General features: G+C 40.0%; 1 protein-coding gene across 1 annotated transcript; it reads right to left on the minus strand.

Moving 5' to 3' along the window:
* Window positions 1-1,785: 1,785 nt before the first annotated feature.
* On the minus strand, window positions 1,786-13,594 carry slc14a2 (solute carrier family 14 member 2). Its single transcript, XM_059547666.1, has 10 exons — window positions 13,001-13,594; window positions 12,806-12,868; window positions 12,485-12,653; window positions 11,801-11,990; window positions 11,587-11,715; window positions 3,237-3,429; window positions 2,720-2,867; window positions 2,492-2,626; window positions 2,319-2,368; window positions 1,786-2,237 (listed from the first exon to the last, which is right to left on the minus strand). The coding sequence occupies exons 1-10, from the start codon at window positions 13,193-13,195 to the stop codon at window positions 1,881-1,883; spliced, it is 1,629 nt and encodes a 542-aa protein (XP_059403649.1). The 5' UTR covers window positions 13,196-13,594; the 3' UTR covers window positions 1,786-1,880.
* Between the last annotated feature and the right edge of the window lie 6,895 nt (window positions 13,595-20,489).

The raw sequence follows: 20,489 nt of genomic DNA on the forward strand, positions 1-20,489 counted from the left end.
ACACAAGATGTTCTGAAAGTGCTGTAATTGTTTGTGTAATCACTCTGCTTACAGAAGGTTGTGATAGACCCAAATCATCACTATTGCATTGTTGCATTTTCCCAGTTGCCAAATATCATAATGTAGTGATTACTTTAATTTCTGGCGCTATGGCATTTCTGCGCTGTGTCAGAGATGTTAGCACGTCTCTAATAAGATCAGTCACAAACATGATCCCTGCACGATCTAATCTACAGCGGCTTATTAACTCACTGTTATCCATTGTCTGCAACACATTTCTTCTGCCTCTTCGTCTTTCTGCCATTTTCTCCTCTGCTAAAGAAACTCTTAAGCCTCTTAAAAGTCCTCGTCTGTGCTCCTAACAAGTTTGACCTTAAGACCTCTTTTAATGGTTAAGATGCTCTCTGAATTATTTTTTTCCTTACTAGGATTTTTTCTTTAATTTCAAGAGTAAACGCCCACATTTCTAAGAATTTTCTTAGAATTTTGTCACTAGGAGCTACTTTTTGCATTAAGATTCTTTATGAATACGGGCCCTGGCCTCAACTGACCTTAACAACTCCACACATCAGTAACGCACAAAGTAGACAACCAACCTGACCTCATCCTCAAATGACACTGTATCACTGTAACATCCTGCATCTACTTCACTGTGATCTGATCAAAATCACTAAATCGTTTGCAAAATTCATAAAAAAAAGCATGTTTACATAGTCATTATTACAGTTTATGAAAAAGCAAACCTGATCGTGGAAATTTCTAGGTTGTTCTTTAATCTGATGTAATGCAGAACATTTGTCTTGTTTTTTATCACATCAAAAGTGAGAGCTGTCAAGCAGACAATCAATGGTCATGTTTCATCGAGAACAGGAGTTACAGGTTCTGAACCACTGTTCCTTGCAATGACCTTGTGTAGGATCAAATTAGTGTGCTTGTTACATAAAAGCAGCATAGCTGAGATCTTTGGTAGCTCATGCAGGAGATTTTAATCTTCAGATGGGTACTGTTATCTGATGAAGTAGAGCTTTTTCAATTTGGCAAACTGCTGCTGCTGTTGACGCCACACAATCAAATACCTGTGCGCTATGCAGGCTGGTCTTTCAGCATCAGGACATTTTGACACTTTTTATTATCTGCAGTTATGTTATCAGCTAGAGTTCTATTTTGTAACACAACAGGGAAGATGTTAAGTAATGTACAACAGAAATGATAATGAGCTGTATAAAATGATTAGGATTGCTAATCGTGGCCCATTTTTGTAACTATATACAGTATCATGTATTATCTACAAGTATTGCACATGAAAACAGTTTGTTTCTATTTTGTGTACAATACACATGCAAGTGTAATATAAACAACTTTGTTAACACTAAATGTTTTTAAAGAGGTCACATTTAAGTTTGAATAGATGGAAAAATATCAAAGTTTCCTGACATTTCTGCCTTTGATTACACATTACTAAAATATCCGTTGAACAGTGTGTAATAATGTTTATTTTAATAAGTGTTCCTACATCTCTGTTTCAACGAGACTAGATGAGTATAATGCTTATATTACAAAGATATACACTTTTATGTTCAAATATATATTTTATTTGGAATTTATAAAAGACAAAAAGTAATACACAGTGCTGCTGCAGATGATGAAAACATTGAAATAGTGCAGGCTATCTATTCAACAATACATTCTCATCAGAAAATGAGTTACATACATTTATATATTGGTATTTATACAGAATAGATTGTGACTAGCGTAAAAAAAAAAACTTGGCACATGTACAAAAAGAAAAAGAAAAATGATGCTTAGTAAATTAAGGGGATGTTTCCCTTATCTATTTTTCCTTGAGCAAATAAACATCATGTGAACCATTTTAGGGAGATTTATAATTGAGTTAAATCGAGTTCAATTGCCTCTGACTTCCTGTCTGAAATATTTTGTGTGCTTTCCTCTTTTAGAACGTCCACAGTGCAAACATCGAGAAGCTGATGAGCTTTCATTTCCATTGCAGCCATTATAATATTCTCTTTCATCTGCTGTGATGCTATGTCTTTCTCTTGCTCTTTCATTTGTTTGGCGATCCTCTCCTCTTTCTTCATCTTCCAGAAGTATATCAGGTTTTTCTCAGGGTAGGTGACTTTAGCAAGGGGCAGTTTATAAATGTTTTTTATCTCCGTAGTGATCAAAAGGAAAGTGAGAGCAGAGAGACAGAAGGGCCAGGTGCATGCTGGGAGTCCGAACTGTTAAAATACCAAGTTAAAACCAATTAAAATCAGACACATTTTTTTGTGTATTTCATGTTCTGGCTTTATGATACCTACAGTAGACATCACATTTGCGATTGCAGAGCCAAGATATGCACAGAAGAATGCTATGGGAAAACAAGACAGTAATTTCAGTCATTTGCTCATAACTGTGTAATGATATACATGCAGTGATAGGAAATTGTTATTACGTAATTAGGAAGGAGAGAAAATAGCTGGTATGAACCTACCACAGGCCACCGCCAGAAGATGTGTCTGCCATGTGAGAGCGTAGAACATCCCACCAATGGCAATGCAGGCCAAAACACAGTTATAACCCCACAGGCCAAAGTAGATGTTCTGGAATGGTGCAGCAAGAGCAAGACCTAAAAGTCACAGTAAAAGCAACTTAAAATGAGTTTAAATGATGTCTGATGTTAGTTTTATTTATAATTAAATGTTCAAATGTGACCTCTTACCTGACACCATACCAACTGCTGATCCAATAGTTGCATGTGCAAATGTTACGGGTGAGGAGATGAACAAGGCGATCATGAATATTCCTCCTGTCCAAGCATTGTCACACCCATATACCTGTCCAATACCCACAGGGATTGAGCGGAAGAGCTGTAAAGAAAAACAAAATATAGTAAAAAGTTTGGAATATTTATTATTATTATTATTATTTAAATAAGTATTTTTTTTTATGAAAAATACAGTAAAAACAGTCCTACTTGAGAATACCTGCTTAAGGATCATGTGATAGACATCTTTAAAAAAATGTTCAGTTACAGTTACAGTATCTCGTGATAAACCTGCACACTTCACTGTCATGTGACATGAATCTAGAAGATTCTTAAACAGAACTGTTGCACAATCACCTTTTCTTGTTCTGGGGAGTGGCTGCTTATCATCAGCAAATTTGGGACAGCTTCCCTTTCTGAAATCTTTGATTTTTGCCTTTTTATTATTATTTTTTTTTACTTGTTAACTTACCTTAGGATAATCCAGCTCAGACCATGTCAAGTTATGCATGGATGTGCGTGGCTGGAAGAGAACCTGAGGGAAGTGGTGATTGTAGTGGCCTGTAGCCACCATATGGAGACACACTAGTATGTTAAACGGCAGGGTGAAGACAGGAAGGTCCCACCGACTGTTGATGGATGCCAAGGCACTGGACACTATGGGACTGGAGAAAACAACACTATTAGCACTATAAAATTCAGCACGGAGTCTAAATTAGTGGTTCATAAATGATGGGCAACTGATAGGGCGAAAAAAATTATTCAAATAATAAAATGCAACTATATAATTGTGTAAAGTTTGCCAAATGCATAGGAAATAGGAGTAGGTAGAAATAGGAGGAAATGCTTTACATTTCTTGGAGGTGTGAAAGTGTGTCTAGTCTGATTCAGTCTACTTCTGTATGATAAACCATTTTGGTACTGTGTTGGATCACCACTAGATCTCATATAAACGTTTAAAGTAAGCCTAACGTAAAAAGCAAAACCGATTGAGAATCAGTGGTCTAGACTAGCAAAAGATCATCACTAAACTGTGAAATGTGCCCTGTATAGAATGCCAACCAGCAGGACAAACTTATATTTAGATAGATACAATCAGATTTTCAAGTCATTTTGTCCACACATAACCCCATGAGGAAAAAACTAAAGATAGCTGTTGAATGTTTTACATTCCTCAATCGTTTATGTACAGTAACTCAATCATATGACAGTCTTTGATGAAACATTCCATGTGATTGTCACATTTTTGTTTGAAGAAGCTAAATTCCTCACATTTTAATCCATCCCTGTGGCTACAATACACTACTCATAAAATCTGAACATATATTAAAACACGAGGCATCAAAGTCTTGCCAAAATGTAAATGGTTTCAGAGAGTTTTTATTTTTATTTTTTTGGAGCAGTTGTATCAGTGTGCGGATACTTCATTCGTTTTTTTGCTTTGTCCCTTTATCTTGTCCTGCACCTGAGCTCTAGTTGGGTTTGTGGGATGTACACACCTTTTTTGTATATTTGATATAGAGAAAAGCTGGGCATGATACACAAAACTAGGATGTCACTACCAGACATTCTAGTCATTTCAAGCACAAGATACTCATGCAGAAACGTACGTCTCGATGATAGGTGACGCCTGACAAATGAAAACAATATGTGTTCAAAAATCTGTTCAAAATATCAAATATGTTTGATATCCACCAACTGGATGGATTCATAGTCTAAAACTAACAAATCTAATTATACACTATGTGATTTTCTGTGAAATCTACCAGCTACGATCAAGACTGCAATTAGCAGAGGAAAAAACCAGCAGGACAAACTTATATTTAGATAGATACAATCAGATTTTCAAGTCATTTTGTCCACACCCCATGAGGAAAAAAAAAACAAGATAGCTGTTGAATGTTTTACATTCCTCAATCGTTTATGTAACTCAATCATATGACAGTCTTTGATTAAACATTCCATGTGATTGTCACATTTTTGTTTGAAGAAGCTTAATTCCTCACATTTTAATCCATCCCTGTGGCTACAATACACTACTCATGAAATCTGAACATACAGTGCCCTCCACAATTATTGGCACCCCTGTTTAAGATGTGGTCGTGGACTTCTAAGAATTCTCCTTTTTTTTTTAAACAACTTAGAACCCAAATACAAAAGAAGAGAAAAATCCAACCTTTTAATTAAGTACATTACTTTGGTGGTAAAACAAAAATCACACATTTAAGAAAAAAAAAACTTGAAATCATGTGTCCCACAATTATTGGCACCCCTGATGTTAATACTTTGTACAACCCCCTTTTGCCAACAAGACAGCCCTTAATCTCCTCCTATAACATTTCACAAGATTGGAGAACACAGAGAGAGGGATCTTTGACCATTCTTCTTTGCACAGTCTTTCTAGATCATTCAGTGTCCTGGGTCCTCTCTTATGCACTCTCCTCTTTAGCTTGCCCCACAGGTTTTCGATTGGGTTGAGGTCTGGGGACTGAGATGGCCATGGGAGGACCTTGAGTTTGTGACTGCTGAACCATTTTTATGTAGATTTTGCCACATGTTTTGGATCATTATCCTGCTGAAAGACCCAATGACGACCCATCTTCAGCTTTCTGGCCGAGGCCATCAGGTTTTTATTTAAAATGTCCTGGTAGTTCAGAGCGTTCATAATGCCATGCACCCTAACAAGGTTCCCAGGGCCTTTGGAAGAGAAACAGCCCCACAGCATCACAGATCCTCCACCATACTTTACGGTGGGCATGAGGTGCTTTTCGGCATACTCATCTTTTGTTTTTCGCCAGACCCACTTAGAGTGTTTGTTGCCAAAAAGCTCAATCTTAGTCTCCAAAGCACACGATCCCATTTGAAGTCCCTATGCCGCTTAGCAAACTCCAGACGTTTACGTTTGTGAGTGTTCGTGAGAAAAGGCCTTTTCCTTGCATGCCTCCCAAACAGCTTGTTGGCATGTAGAGAGCGTCTGATGGTTGTTTTGGAGACTTTGTGACCCCAAGATGCCACTCTTTGATGCAATTCTGTGACTGAGCTTAGGATTTTTTTTTTTACTTCTCTTACCATCCTCCTCACTGTGCGTTGTGGCAAGATAAACTTGGGACCTCTTCCAGCCTTGTTTGTCACTGTTCCAGTTGTTTTAAACTTCTTAATGATTCCTCTGACTGTAGATATGGGCAAGTTAAGGCGAGTGCCTATTTTCTTGTAGCCATTGCCTGATTTATGAAGGTCGACACACATCTGCCTTACTTGAATGGTGTGTTCTCTTGTCTTTGCCATGTTGACAAATGGGTAAGAGAATTAGGCCTCTGTGTCACGTCATATTTATACCCAGGTCATGAATTACTAATTAAAAGTTCCTAGAAACCCTGACCAACTTTAGCAACTACAGAAAAATATATATTAATAAAATCTATTAAAATTTTCAGCGGAATTGTTAGGGGTGCCAATAATTGTGGGACACATGATTTCAAGGTTTTTTTTTTTTTTTTTTAAATGTGTGATTTTTTTTTTTACCACCAAAGTAATGTACTTAAATAAAAGGTTGGATTTTTTTCTTTTTTTGCATTTGGGTTCTATGTTGTTTAAAAAAAAAAGGATAATTTTTAGAAGTCCACGACCACATCTTAAACAGGGGTGCCAATAATTGTGGAGGGCACTGTATATTAAAACACGAGGCATCAAAGTCTTGCCAAAATGTAAATGGTTTCAGAGAGTTTTTCTTTTAATTTTTTTGGAGCAGTTGTATCAGTTTGCGGATACTTCATTCGTTTTTTTGCTTTTTCCCTTTATCCTATCCTGCACCTGAGCTCTAGTTGGGTTTGTATATTTGATATAGAGAAAAGCTGGGCATGATACACAAAACAAGGATGACACTACCAGACATTCTAGTAATTTCAAGCACAACATACCAGAGGTGGGTAGTAACGAGTTACATTTACTTGAGTAAATTTTTTGGGTAACTAATACTTTTTGGAGTATATTTAAAGATGGGTACTTTTACTCTTACTTGAGTAAATTAATTTTAAAAAATCTGTACTTTTACCTCGTTACTGTGGGCCACGCTCCTCTCGTTACTTTATCTTAATGCAATATATGTTATAAATGCTTCAGTTTGATCCAAACGCGCCGTCTACTTTTCTCTGGGCAATGGGTGATGCCCATTCGCGAATGATTCATTCTTTTGAGTCATATCTGTTCAAAGGCTTGATCAAACCAGTTGGCTAACCATTGAATTGGTTCGTGAATCAGTTTGAATGATTCGTTCAGTATCCTGCCGTGCGCGCTGAGCGTTTGAAACGGTTTACACAGAGTTGTAACGTTTAAGAACAGAAAGAGCGTTGAAGACGTGGCTGGATCTGCACTGAATTGAAAGCAAATCTGCAATGGCTATTATTTGCTTGCGATGAAGATCTGTATTGGATGAACACCATGTGCGCTGTCTACAGTTCAATAGGTATAACTTGGGCTACACTCGTTTACAGTTCATGATACCTCTATGACATTAGTTTGTTGTACGTGTAACTTATAACAGAAGGGAACCAAGTTGAATGCAGCTTCCAAAAGACAAAGTTCATGCTTCTGGGAATGTTTCTAATAAAAATGAAAATAATAATAATAATAATAATAATAATAATAATGCTTAATAATGCTTAATTTGCCAATATGCTGTGGCTGCTGTGTGTCACATGACGACCCCCCCCCATGCCTAGATACAATTAATAATGATATTTCCACAATATTTACGCTTGCAGAAATATACATTTGTTTACATTTTGCAGAACAGATGAAAGAAGATCCGTCAATGTGCATTTGGTTCGTTATGCTCAGATGTTCAGTAACTTAGCGGTTATGTTAGGAGTTTTCACTCTTCTTTGTGTCAGAGGTTATTTATATATGTATATATAATACATACTTATATAATTTATTTCGTGATGCAAATCAGAATTTTCATCAACTGAATTTTATCAACAGTTTTCAGAGTTATGATCCTTCAAAATATAAATCTAATATATTGATTTATTACCAGTACTGGAAACCGTTTTGCTGCTTAATATTTTTTTGGAACCTGTGAGATTTTGTTGATAAAAAGAACATCATTGATAGTAAATCAACATATTGGAATGATTTCTGAAGGATTATGTGACATTGAAGACTGGAGTAAAGGCTGATGAAATATATATATATATCCATCGATCCATCCATCATCCGGGGCCGGGGCCGGGTCGCGGGGGCAACAGTCTAAGCAGAGACGCCAAGACTTCCCTCTCCCTAGCCACTTCTTCCAGCTCTTCCGGGGGGACCCCGAGGCGTTCCCAGGCCAGCCGGGAGACATAGTCCCTCCAGCGTGTCCTAGGTCTTACCCGGGGCCTCCTCCCGGTGAGACGTGCCTGGAACACCTCCCTGGGAAGGCGTCCAGGAGGCATCCGAAATAGATGCCCGAGCCACCTCAGCTGGCTCCTCTCGATGTGGAGGAGCAACGGCTCTACTCTGAGCTCCTCCCGAGTGACCGTGCTTCTCACCCTATCTCTAAGGGAGCGCCCAGCCACCCGACGGAGAAAGTTCATTTCGGCCGCCTGTATCCGGGATCTTGTCCTTCCGGTCATGACCCACAGCTCATGACCATAGGTGAGAGTAGGAACGTAGATTGACCGGTAAATCGAGAGCTTTGCCTTACAGCTCAGCTCCTTCTTCACCACGACAGACCGGTACAGCGACCGCATTACTGCAGAAGCTGCATCGATCCGTCTGTCAATCTCACGTTCCATCCTTCCCTCACTCGTGAACAAGACCCCAAGATACCTGAACTCCTCCACTTGAGGCAGGCAATCTCCACCTACCTGAAGTGGGCAATCCACCCTTTTCCGACTGAGAACCATGGCCTCGGACTTAGAGGTGCTGATTCTCATCCCAGCCGATTCACACTCGGCTGCAAACCGTCCCAGTGCACGCTGAAGGTCCTGATCTGAGGAGGCCAACATGACAACATCATCCGCAAAAAGCAGCGACGAAATCGTATGGTCCCCAAACCGGACACTCTCCGGCCCTTGGCTGCGCCTAGAAATTCTGTCCATAAAATTTATGAACAGAACCGGTGACAAAGGGCAGCCCTGCCGGAGTCCAACATGCACCGGGAACAGGTCTGACTTACTGCCGGCAATGCGAACCAAGCTCTTGCTCCGGTCGTACAGGGACCGAACAGCCCTAAGTAGGGGGCCACCGACCCCATACTCCCAGAGCACCCTCCACAGGATGTCGCGAGGAACACGGTCGAATGCCTTCTCCAAATCCACAAAACACATGTGGACTGGTTGGGCAAACTCCCATGAACCCTCCAGCACCCTGGAAAGGGTATAGAGCTGGTCCAGTGTTCCACGACCGGGACGAAAACCACACTGTTCCTCCTGAATCCGAGGTTCCACTATCGGCCGAATTCTCCTCTCCAGTACCCTGGCATAGACTTTCCCGCGGAGGCTGAGAAGTGTGATCCCCCTATAGTTGGAACACACTCTCCGGTCCCCCATCTTGAAAAGAGGGACCACCACTCCGGTCTGCCAGTCCAGAGGTACTGTCCCCAACCGCCATGCGATGTTGCAGAGGCGTGTCAGCCAAGACAGCCCCACAACATCCAGAGACTTGAGGTACTCGGGGCGGATCTCATCCACCCCCGGTGCCTTGCCACCGAGGAGCTTTTTAACTACCTCGATGACTTAAGCCAGGGTGATGGACCCTGTCGAGTCCGAGTCCCGAGCCACTGCTTTCTCAATGGAACACAAGTCGGTGGGATTGAGGAGATCCTCGAAGTATTCCTTCCACCGCCCGACGATATCCCCAGTTGAGGTCAACAGGTGCCCACCTCTACTGTAAACAGTGTTGGTAGGGCACTGCTTCCCCCTCCTGAGGCGTCGAACAGTTTGCCAGAATCTCTTCGAGGCCAACCGATAGTCTTTCTCCATGGCCTCACCGAACTCCTCCCAGGCCCGATTTTTTGCCTCCATGACTACCCGGGCTGCAGTCCGCTTGGCCTGCCGGTACCTGTCAGCTGCCTCCGGAGTCCCACAAGCCATCCAGGCCCGATAGGACTCCTTCTTCAGCTTGACAGCATCCCTTACTTCCGGTGTCCACCACCGGGTTCAGGGATTGCCGCCTCGACAGGCACCGGAGACCTTACGGCCACAGCTCAGAGCAGCCGCAGTGACATTGGAGGTGGAGAACATGGTCCACTCGGACTCAATATCTCCAGACTCCCTCTGGATCCGGTCGAAGCTCTGCCGGAGGTGGGAGTTGAAGATCTCTCTGACAGGGGGCTCGGCCAAACGTTCCCAACAGACCCTCACAGTACGTTTGGGTCTGCCGAGTCTGTCCAGCTTCCTCCCCCGCCATCGGATCCAACTCACCACCAGGTGGTGATCAGTTGACAGCTCCGCCCCTCTCTTCACCCGAGTGTCCAAGACATATGGCCAAAGGTCTGATGACAAGACCACAAGTCGATCATCGACCTCTGGCCTAGGGTGTCCTGGTGCCACGTGCACTGATGGACACCCTTATGCTTGACAAACCGTGGTTAGCACAGAAATCCAATAACAGAACATCGATCGGGTTCAGGTCAGGGGGGCCGTTCCTCCCAATCACGCCCCTCAGGGTGTCACTGTCACTGCCCATGTGAGCGTTGAAGTCCCCCAGTAGAACGACGGAGTCTCCAGTCGAAGCACTTTCCAGCACCCCTCCCAGAGACTCCAAGAGCGCCGGGTAGTCCGCACTGCCGTTCGGCCCGTAGGCACAAACGACAGTGAGAGACCTATCCCCGACTCGAAGGCGCAGGGAAGCGACCCTCTCGTTCACCGGGGTGAACTCCAACACATGGCGGCTGAGCTGGGGGGCTATAAGCAAACCCACTCCAGCCCTCCGCCTCTCACCATGGGCAACTCCAGAGTGGTAGAGAGTCCAGCCTCTCTCAAGAAGTGTGGTTCCAGAGCCCAAGCGGTGCATGGAGGTGAGCCCGACTATCTCTAGTCGGTACCTCTCGACCTCCCGCACAAGCTCAGGCTCCTTCCCCGCCAACGAGGTGACATTCCACATCCCTAAAGCCAGATTCCGTGTCCAGCCAGAGATCGGGTCGTCGGGGGTCTCGCCTACGACTGTCGCCCGATCCACTATGCACCAGCCCCTTACGCTCCCTCCTGCAGGTGGTGAGCCCACAGGAGGGTGGCCCCACATCACTCCTTTGGGCTGAGCCCGCCCGGACCCCATGGGGGAAGGCCCGGCCACCAGGCGCTCGCATGCGAGCCCCAACCCCGTGCCTGGCTCCAGGGTGGGGCACCGGCTGTGCCATGCCAGGCGACGTCACGGTCCTTGATTTAAATGTTGACATAAGGGGTTTGTGAACTGTTCTTAGTCTGGCCTGTCACCATGGACCTGTTTGCCTTGGGAGACCCTACCAGGAGCATATAGCCCCAGACAACATAGCTCCCAGGATCATTCGGGTACTCAACCCACCTCTGCAACATACTCATGCAGAAATGTACGTCTCGATGATAGGAGACGCGTGACAAATGAAAACAATATGTGTTCAAAAATCTGTTCAAAATATCAAATATGTTTGATATCCACCAACTGGAAGGGTTCAATGTCTAAAACTAACAAATCTAATTATACACTATGTGATTTTCTGTGAAATCTACCAGCTACGATCAAGACTGCAATTAGCAGAGGAAAAAAAATCTTATAGGGTATTACAATCAACTTTTATTTATTTCTTTCCTTTTTTTTAATACAAACCCAAATGAATGAACTGAAGAACCAAGAGATGAACTCACCATGCCATTGACATGAAAATGTTGGGAAGAAGCAGCCACCAATACCAATCTCCTGCATTTGAGAAAACCGCCATCAGGAGACCAACCAAGATGCCGTTATATCCATACAGGCCGTTTGCGATTGCACCTCTGAGGGGAATACAGTATAACACTGAAAACTTGCAACATTTAGAGCATCATAATGTAAATGCTCTATACGTCATCACCTACTTACCTGTTCTGACCAATGATGAGGGCAGAAATCGTAGCAAACAAAGTGCCAACAAAACCATTGAGTGCCCACCATCGGTTCTGCAGGATCAGTCCAGCAAAGATGATTAGCCCGCTGAGAGGGTTGTTCACAAACATCACCTGAGCAGCTCCCCGCAGCACCCAGTCCAGAATCTGGAGCAAGATAAATTGCCCTGAACAGGGTAAATATGTAACAGAACATGGTCAATACAAAGAAAATCTCCATAGACATTTGAATACAAAACTGTATTTGCATTATGAACATTTACATTATGACTGCAGTACTCCTAATCTGCATATCTGGGATGTTTGTTTTGGATTTAAAGTAAATACACAACATATAAGGTAAGAGCATATTGTTTTACAGTCGGGTGTAGATCACCCATTATCCAACTTGCTAGAGACAAAGTGTCAGCATCTGGATTGAAAAGTTGGGGAGTAAATCAACTAAATTAGCAAATCTAACAGATTCCCACTGGTTTACAGATAACAGAACAGTTTTAGAATGATGAGATACAATATCACTTTGTTCAGTCATCTTCGTCGTGAAAGAAACACGAATGTTTAGCTGGGTTATTGAACAGGTCTTTTCCATACCTGAATATGATTATTTCATTGATCATTTTCTAAATTACTCATGTGCAAACACTCCTACAAACTCATGTACCTTGCATCCATTCACCGAACGCAGCCATGTCTCCAGCAATGTAAAAAACCCATTGCATGAGCTTTGCTTTAAACTTCTGATGTGAATTTGGCCTTTCGGGTCCCTGTGGCTGTTGTGTCTTCTGCTCTGTAGCTTCACAGACTGGATTTGCCATGAGTGGTTGTAGCTCCTGTAAATGTTCACAGATTTCAGTGGTGTAATAAAGGTGCAGATCAAAACCAGGCTCAGGATTGATGTTCTCTGCAGGAGGTGTTTATGTTCCTTTGGCGCAGACGGGACCGGATTTTCCTTTTCAAAAGACAAAAACAGGAAACCCCTCACCTTTGTGTTTTGAGTACTGGGATACTGTGAAGTAGAAGTTCTACAGAGATCCAGTGGGCCACCCTTCAAAAAAAGAATTAAATATTTTATTTATTATTTCATTCAATTTAATTAAGCAAGTTTAGAAACCATCATACTAAATTAGACAGAAATTTACTGATAGTAAGTTTGTGAAAGAGAAAGGAGCAGATGTACCTTAGTGAGCTGCGTTCCAGGCATATATGAGGCCAGTAATAGAAGCAAAGCGGTCCATAATGTCGCAGCTCTGATGGTTTTATAGTGTTGGGCTGCATGCATTGCTCCACCTCTGTTCATGTAGCGCTGATGCAAATGAGTGATAAAGCTCGCTCTCATTCCCTCTGCATTCCTTTGACATACAGTTTGTTCCATTGCTTGAGCAGGTTTCTGTCATTGATTTCACTCTGATTAGCTGTTAAAAGCCATAAAAAATAATACTTTATCCCTCCAAAGTTATGAGAAATGCATTGGGTCTGATCAATATAAACTGTTGATACTTTTCATATGCTATTACTTTATAACTAAAGCAAAGTTTAAGTAGCTGATCACACAAATATGGATTAACTCATTAGTAGGCTACTTGAGGCAAATCCCAGCCCACCAATCAGCTGAGACTTGCTGAGCACAAAAGAACTGTTGTCCAGACCATTGGCAGTTCTGTTCACAAGTGCATGTGAGACGTAACTGTGTCAGACAGGAGACCTGCAGCACAGCTCTCTTCAGATCTGAGCTACTCTATACTGTTCAATATGTTTTTAAAAGAAGTCTCTTGTGCTCATCAAGGCTGCATTTCTTTGATCAAAATGCAGAAAAACTGTGGAGTGACCACAACCATCTCCATCTTAACATCTTAAAAACCAAGGAGATGGTTGTAGATTTTATGAGGAAGATCTTTATATCTATGACAGACTGTATTGCCTTCAAAAGATTCAAACTTTAAGCTGTTAAAACTACTTTAAATGTCAAACCATCAAATGTAAAACTTTTCAAACTTTCTGGTCCATCTTTCTCAAGCCAACTTAAAGTTTATCTAGTTAACAGATTACACTAACATTAGGTTACTTAGGCTATATCATTACCCTTACCTTCCACCTATGGAGATAAAGAAAAAAAAAGTTTTTAAAAGCATCTTCCCCTTTGCTTTTTTTCATAGATCGCACCGTGGTTATGGTTATGTATCGTATAATACACTATTATTCCCAGGCCATCTTCAACATGGGGACAGCACATCAAATTTTCAGTTACATGCTTTTAGTCACTTTTTTCCACTTTTTGAATATTTTCTTAAATTTTATTTGAAGTAAATGCTCTCTGAGCTGATAAACAATGTGAAAAGGAAGAATGGAATCAGAAAATGATTGAGGTTGGTCACTTTTCAATATACCACACCACTGATCTTACACAAGTTTTCTTTTTAAAGGAAAAGTTCACCCAGAAATGAACATTTGCATACAATGCACTCACACTCCAAGGCCATCCAAGCTGTAGATGAATTTGTTTCTTCATTGGAACTGATTTTATGAAATTGCTCATTAATCTGTTTTGACTTCAAAGTGTCGCTACTGGCAAAATTACCAGTCCATAATCCATAACAACACTTTCTCCAGTAAAAAAATCTATCCCGTTGTCCTCTCACATCAAAATCCACCAATTTGTTTAGAACTGTTTTGAACCATTTTTACTTACAAATGGTGCTTGACTTGTGCATATTATTTATTTTAAGTTATTAAGACGAATTAAAAATGTCTTGATATTAATGATACATTTTCACTTTCCACAAGATGTTAATTCATGGACTGGATTACTTGTGGATTACTGTGATGTTTTTATCAGATGTTTGGACTGATTGCACCCATTCACTGCAGAGACTCTATTGTTAAGCAAATGGTTTAATGCTAAATTTCTCTAAATTTATTCTGATGAAGAAACAAACTCCTCTACATCTTAGGTTGCCTGAGGGTGAGTAAATATTCAGCAAATTTTCCTTTTTGGCTGAAATATTCCTTTATGTTTGTCTGGCTCAACCAGACAATTTTAGATGGAGCAAGTGTAATTAACTTTTGCCAACAAGATTTAAAGATGTCCATTAACACTGCGGAAAATTAACTAACAAATTAGTAGCTGAATCAGCTTTATCACAATTTGCCATTTAGCAGGGTTGCCAACTTTCAAGTTTAGCTTGGAGTGAGATTTTTTTTTTAATCTCAATTAAATATCAATTCATATGTACAGGTGCATCTCAAATTAGAATGTCGTGGAAAAGTTAATTTCAGTAATTAAACTCAAATTGTAAAATGTACTCATGCATTTAATAAATTCAGTGCACACAGACAGAAGTAATTTAAGTCTTTGGTTCTTTTAATTGTGATGATTTTGGCTCACATTTAAGCGAAACTCACCAATTCACGATCTCAACAAATTAGAATACTTCATACTTTTTTTAGTGAATTGTTGACCTTCTGGAAAGTATGTTAATTTACTGTACATGTACTCAATACTTGATAGGGGCTCCTTTTGCTTTAATTACTGCCTCAATTCGGCGTGACATGGAGGTGATCAGTTTGTGGCACTGCTGAGGTGGTATGGAAGCCCAAGTTTCTTTGACAGTGGCCTTTAGCTCATCTGCATTTTTTGGTCTCTTGCTTCTCATTTTCCTCTTGACAATACTCAACAGATTCTCTAGGGGGTTCAGGTCTGGTGAGTTTGCTGGACAAGTCAAGCACACCAACACCATGGTCATTTGACCAACTTTTGGTGCTTTTGGCAGTGTGGGCAGGTACAAATCCTGCTGGAAAATGAAATCAGCATCTTCAAAAAGCTGGTCAGCAGAAGGAACCATGAAGTTTTCTTGTCAATTTTGGTAAACAGGTGCAGTGACTTTGGTTTTCAAAACACAGTGGACCAACACCAGCAGATGACATTGCACCCCAAATCATCACAGATTATGGAAACTGAACACTGGACTTCAAACTACTTAGGCTATGAGCTTCTCCACCCTTCCTCCAGACTCTAGGACCTTGGTTTCCAGATGAAATATAAAAGCTTGCTCTCATCTGAAAAGATGACTTTTGACCACTGGGCAACAGTCCAGTTCTTCTCCTTAGCCCAGGTAAGACACATCTGATGTTGTCTGTGGTTCAGGAGAAGCTTAACAAGAGGAATACGTCAACTGTAGCCAAATTCCTTGACACACCTGTATGCCTTGACCCCATCCATTCCTTGTGAAGTTTACTCAGATTCTTGAATCGATTTTGCTTGACAGTCCTCATAAGGCTGCGGTTCTCTCGGTTGGTTGTGCATCTTTTTCTTCCACACAACTTTCTGTTAACATGCTTGGATACAGCACCCTGTAAATAGCCAGCTTCTTTGGCAATGAATGTTTGTGGCTTACCCTCCTTGTGAAGGGTGCCAATGATTGTTTTCTGGACAACTGTCAGATCAGCAGTCTCCCCCATGATTGTGTAGCTTAGTGAACCAAACTGAGAGACCATTTTAAAGGCTAAGGAAACCTTTGCAGGTGTTTTGAGTTGATTAGCTGATTGACATGTCACCATTTTCTAATTTGTTGAGATTGTGAATTGGTGGGTTTTTGTTACATGTGAGCCAAAATCATCACAATTAAAAGAACCAAAGACTTAAACTACTTCAGTCTGTGTGCACTGAATTTATTTAATACACAAGTTTCAAAATTTGAGTTAAATTAGTGAAAAAAATGAAAAACTTTTCCATGACATTCTAATTTATTGAGATGCACCTGCATATACATTGTACATATAAGGGGATAAAAATATTTTGTTGAATGCCTTTTAGCAGCATTTTGTACTTGTCTTGGTTTAAATTCAATATTTGCTTGCATTCACTAATATTTGCTTGTGTGCACTTATATGAGTATCATTAAAAATTAAAAAATAATGAAAGTTATCAACTTTTAAAATTTCCCATTTAAAAAACCTATAAACATGTCTAAATATTTATTAAAATGCAAAACTTAAAAATATCTAAGCAGGTATGACCTGCAATACTCTTTTGAGAAACTAGAGCCATACAGGTAGGCTACCTGGATAAACCATGACATCACAAATGAAAATGATTTTTTTTCCAGAAAAACACAAAATAAACTACATTTGTCTCTTTGCATTGCAATTTAAAACCATTTTCTCCATTTTAACCTTAAATACTACACTAATTGTAATAGGCTATAAATAATAGAATTTTAGGTGTTCATTAATGGACCATAAATATTGCATTATCTCCTCAAAATATTAAATACATTTTATTGAACTTAAATACAGAAAATGTATGGTCACATTATAACTATGGAATACCTGAAGGTTAAAAATACAAGAAAAACATTAATGTTTCATCTCCCATCACTCTCCAGAATAAAATACTGTAAATGTTACTGACAAAATGATCAATGCATAATATGCTCTAATGTTTTACCGAAAGTTGCTGTAAATACCTGTATAGAGCTCCGGGGGTTGATATCACACAATCTGAACTCCGCCATTTTGGCAGGCCATCAGGAGAGCTCTAGAGCGGCTGTAACATTGGTACTGACAGTGGTCTAACAATGATTTAAAACCAGACTATTTAGACCTTACAAACCTTACTATTTTAACATGGTGGACAGCTGCTGTGCTCCAGGATTCCAGAACAGGTGAGGGAAGCTAGGGTTGCCAACCGTCCCATATTAGCCGGTACGCCCCTGTTTCATTTATCTGTCCTGTGCATGACCTCCCTTTTATGATTTATGATGTCTACTGTACTCACAGCTACTGGCTATTTACAATGACAGCTAGGGTCGATTACTTTAAAATGGTGTGTTTAATCGAGGTGTGTTTTAAAAGTTTTAAAAAGGTGTGTTTAATCGAGACGTTTTAGTAGGGGGTGGTTGACTCTTATAAAGAATTGAAACTTTGCAACTTTAGGGATCTTTTCTATTCACAAACAGATTGTAACACTCCAAACAGAAATGAAAACTTTAAACTGCATTACATGACCCCTTTAAACCCATTCAAATGTATTGACAGAGCTGGTTTGTTTGGAACTATTGAGATCTCTGTACGTGAACCGTGTGGAGGCTGCACCAGTGAGATCAAAGAAGTAGCCTATGTCTCTGTTTTTTCAGCAGCTATGGATGAGGCGCTGCGCTACAACGAATTAAGTAAGTAAAAATTGATAGCCTGAATACACTGTAATTTGCTTTGGATAAAAGTGTCTGCTAAATGCATACATTTAAATTTTTAATTTATAATCTGTAATTATGCTACAAATGCCTCGTTTGTAGTGGGTATACTAAAATTTCTTCCATTTGTATCTGTCAAGCAGGCTATAGTACTGTAGATATCTTCAGCATTTTCAAATGTACCTATTCATTCAGGCTACTTCCATTTGGGTGGCCTAAAATTAAAACTGTCAGTCATAATGTATATATAAATGTGGATAGATAGAAGCAGCACTGGAGTCGTTCTAGCCAGCTGACAGTTTATGACTATTTCAGGAAAAACTAAAACAAAACATTCAAGCTGAACAAAGAAGATCAGAGGCACATTTACCTGTTGAGAACAGGCCCAAATATTTCTTTTTTGGAGTGTCTATTTACACTAAGTGCAAATAGCCTGCCTTGATGGCGGAGGCTATTTACACCAACTACACCCACCTAAATGTGATTTAGCAAGTCAAAATTACAAAAGTCAGTCAACAGTCGTCACCTCCAATGGCGCATATGGGAAAACGTGTGTCCTACTCATTTTGACACAATTGACCCGGGTTCAAATCTGCCTTTTGGTCATGTGTCATCAACTTGTCATGTGACACACAGCAGTCACAATACCACTGTATAACTGATATAGGCTTATGTCCCTACTGAAGAAAATGTTTATGGTTTCCACTACAAATAACCATTACAAATATTACAAACCATCACCTTATAACCATTAAAACCATTAAAAATGGTTTTCTGTAGTGTGTTTAAGGACATATTCCATTAGGATTTGCCACCAACAGAAGGCAACCAATTACCAGTAGAGACCAACAGGTCCATTACAGTTTCCAGTAAAACCAACACAAGTCCCATTATAACCAGTAAAACCATTAACATTTTTCTAATGGTGTCTATTGTTTTATTTTTTTTATTTTTTTTTTTTCATCAGGGTTTTTATTATAATTATTTTATTTGAAATATTCCCAAAATATATTGTGAAATAACTTGATTCTCAAATATGTGTAAGTAAATTAATTTTGCACCTCTATAGATTGTCAATTGATCTATAATGGGCGATGGACAAAGTAGCCTAATCTGCCATCAGACATGCAATCTGGGTTATATGAAATGATGGGAACACTTTTTGTAAGTGAAGAAAACAAAAATAAATGACTTCATTCAATAATTCACGTCTGATGGCAGGTGGAGTATTTTTTTTAACCTTTTCTGGACCTTGACACTGTTATTTACTTGCCAGTCTATGGGACAGTCTCAAGCCTCCAGGATTTCATCCAAAATATCTTAAATTGTGTTCTGAAGATGAACATAACTTTTCACGGGTTTGGAACGTCATGGGGGTAAGTGATTAATGACAAAATTTCATTTTGGGGTGGAGGATCCCTTTAATGGTTTAGCTGAGTAGCTAACTAGTCTTCTACCATTATGGTCCCTAAGGTCGCTAAACACTGGACTTTTGCTAGTACCTAGGATAGCAAAGTCCACTAAAGGAGGTAGAGCTTTTTAACATTTGTCTCTTAAACTCTGGAATAGCCTTCCTGATAATTTATGGGTTCAGAGACACTCGCTCTGTTTAAATCTAGATTAAAGACACATCTCTTTGGCCGAGCATTTAAATAATGCATCTCATAATTTTGGACTGCAGTTATATCTGATCAAATGCATATTATTATTCTTAAGCTTGGGTTAAACTAATTAATTTTACTTGGTTGGAACAGCAGCTATGCTAATTATGTCTCTATTTGTTTTGCTGTTTTCCAACTAGGATTTACACAAGTACCCGTCTGGATCCAGAACACCTGAGAAGAGATGATGCTGACCCCTCAGAGGACCCCAGATGATGTGAACCCTGAATCAACAAACAGAACTAACAAATATTGTTACAAGTGTGATTGCATCATATAATAATTGCTGTTAAGTGTTCAACGTCTATTTGATTACGCCTTTAATTGATTTTTTTCCATACATTTCTCCCATATGCACATAAACTGACAGTCACCACTGATAAATTACTACTAAATAATGTAGAAACTTAATTTTCTGTAAAGTTGCTTTGCAATGATTTGTATCGTAAAAAGCGCTATACAAATAATTAATAATTAGCCTGTAAAACTTTCATTGTACAAAAAGAGAGCAAAGAAACTTTACAAAGAATTTTTTCACTTCAGCACAGTGAGTTCAAACACTCTCAAAAACTCCCATAATAATCTCTAAAGCTGCTTACAATGTGAAATTAATATCATACTTACATTCATATATCTTCACTGTTGTTTCTGATAAGTGAATTAGGAAGATAATCCAGTCAGCCAGCGCACGGTGACGAAACGGCTACTTCAGCGGTAATTTATCTGAACGCCTCTGATTTGTCCTTGCATTCAGAAACTCAACAGAATCGTATGTGATTGGTTATAATGCGCAGTGCTTTAAAAACACCATTTGTCT

Source organism: Carassius carassius, chromosome 4 (assembly GCF_963082965.1).
Source record: "Carassius carassius chromosome 4, fCarCar2.1, whole genome shotgun sequence".
Taxonomy (NCBI): Eukaryota; Metazoa; Chordata; class Actinopteri; order Cypriniformes; family Cyprinidae; genus Carassius; species Carassius carassius.

What these genes read in the sequence shown, in the direction of transcription:
- slc14a2 (XM_059547666.1), bottom strand. Translation starts at nt 13,195, where the DNA reads ATGGAACAAACTGTATGTCAAAGGAATGCAGAGGGAATGAGAGCGAGC. An exon ending in CTCATCATTGGTCAGAACAG is followed by an intron (nt 11,716 to 11,800) that starts GTAAGTAGGTGA and finishes TATTCCCCTCAG; the next exon opens with AGGTGCAATCGCAAACGGCC. An exon ending in TCGCAAATGTGATGTCTACT is followed by an intron (nt 2,238 to 2,318) that starts GTAGGTATCATA and finishes GTATTTTAACAG; the next exon opens with TTCGGACTCCCAGCATGCAC.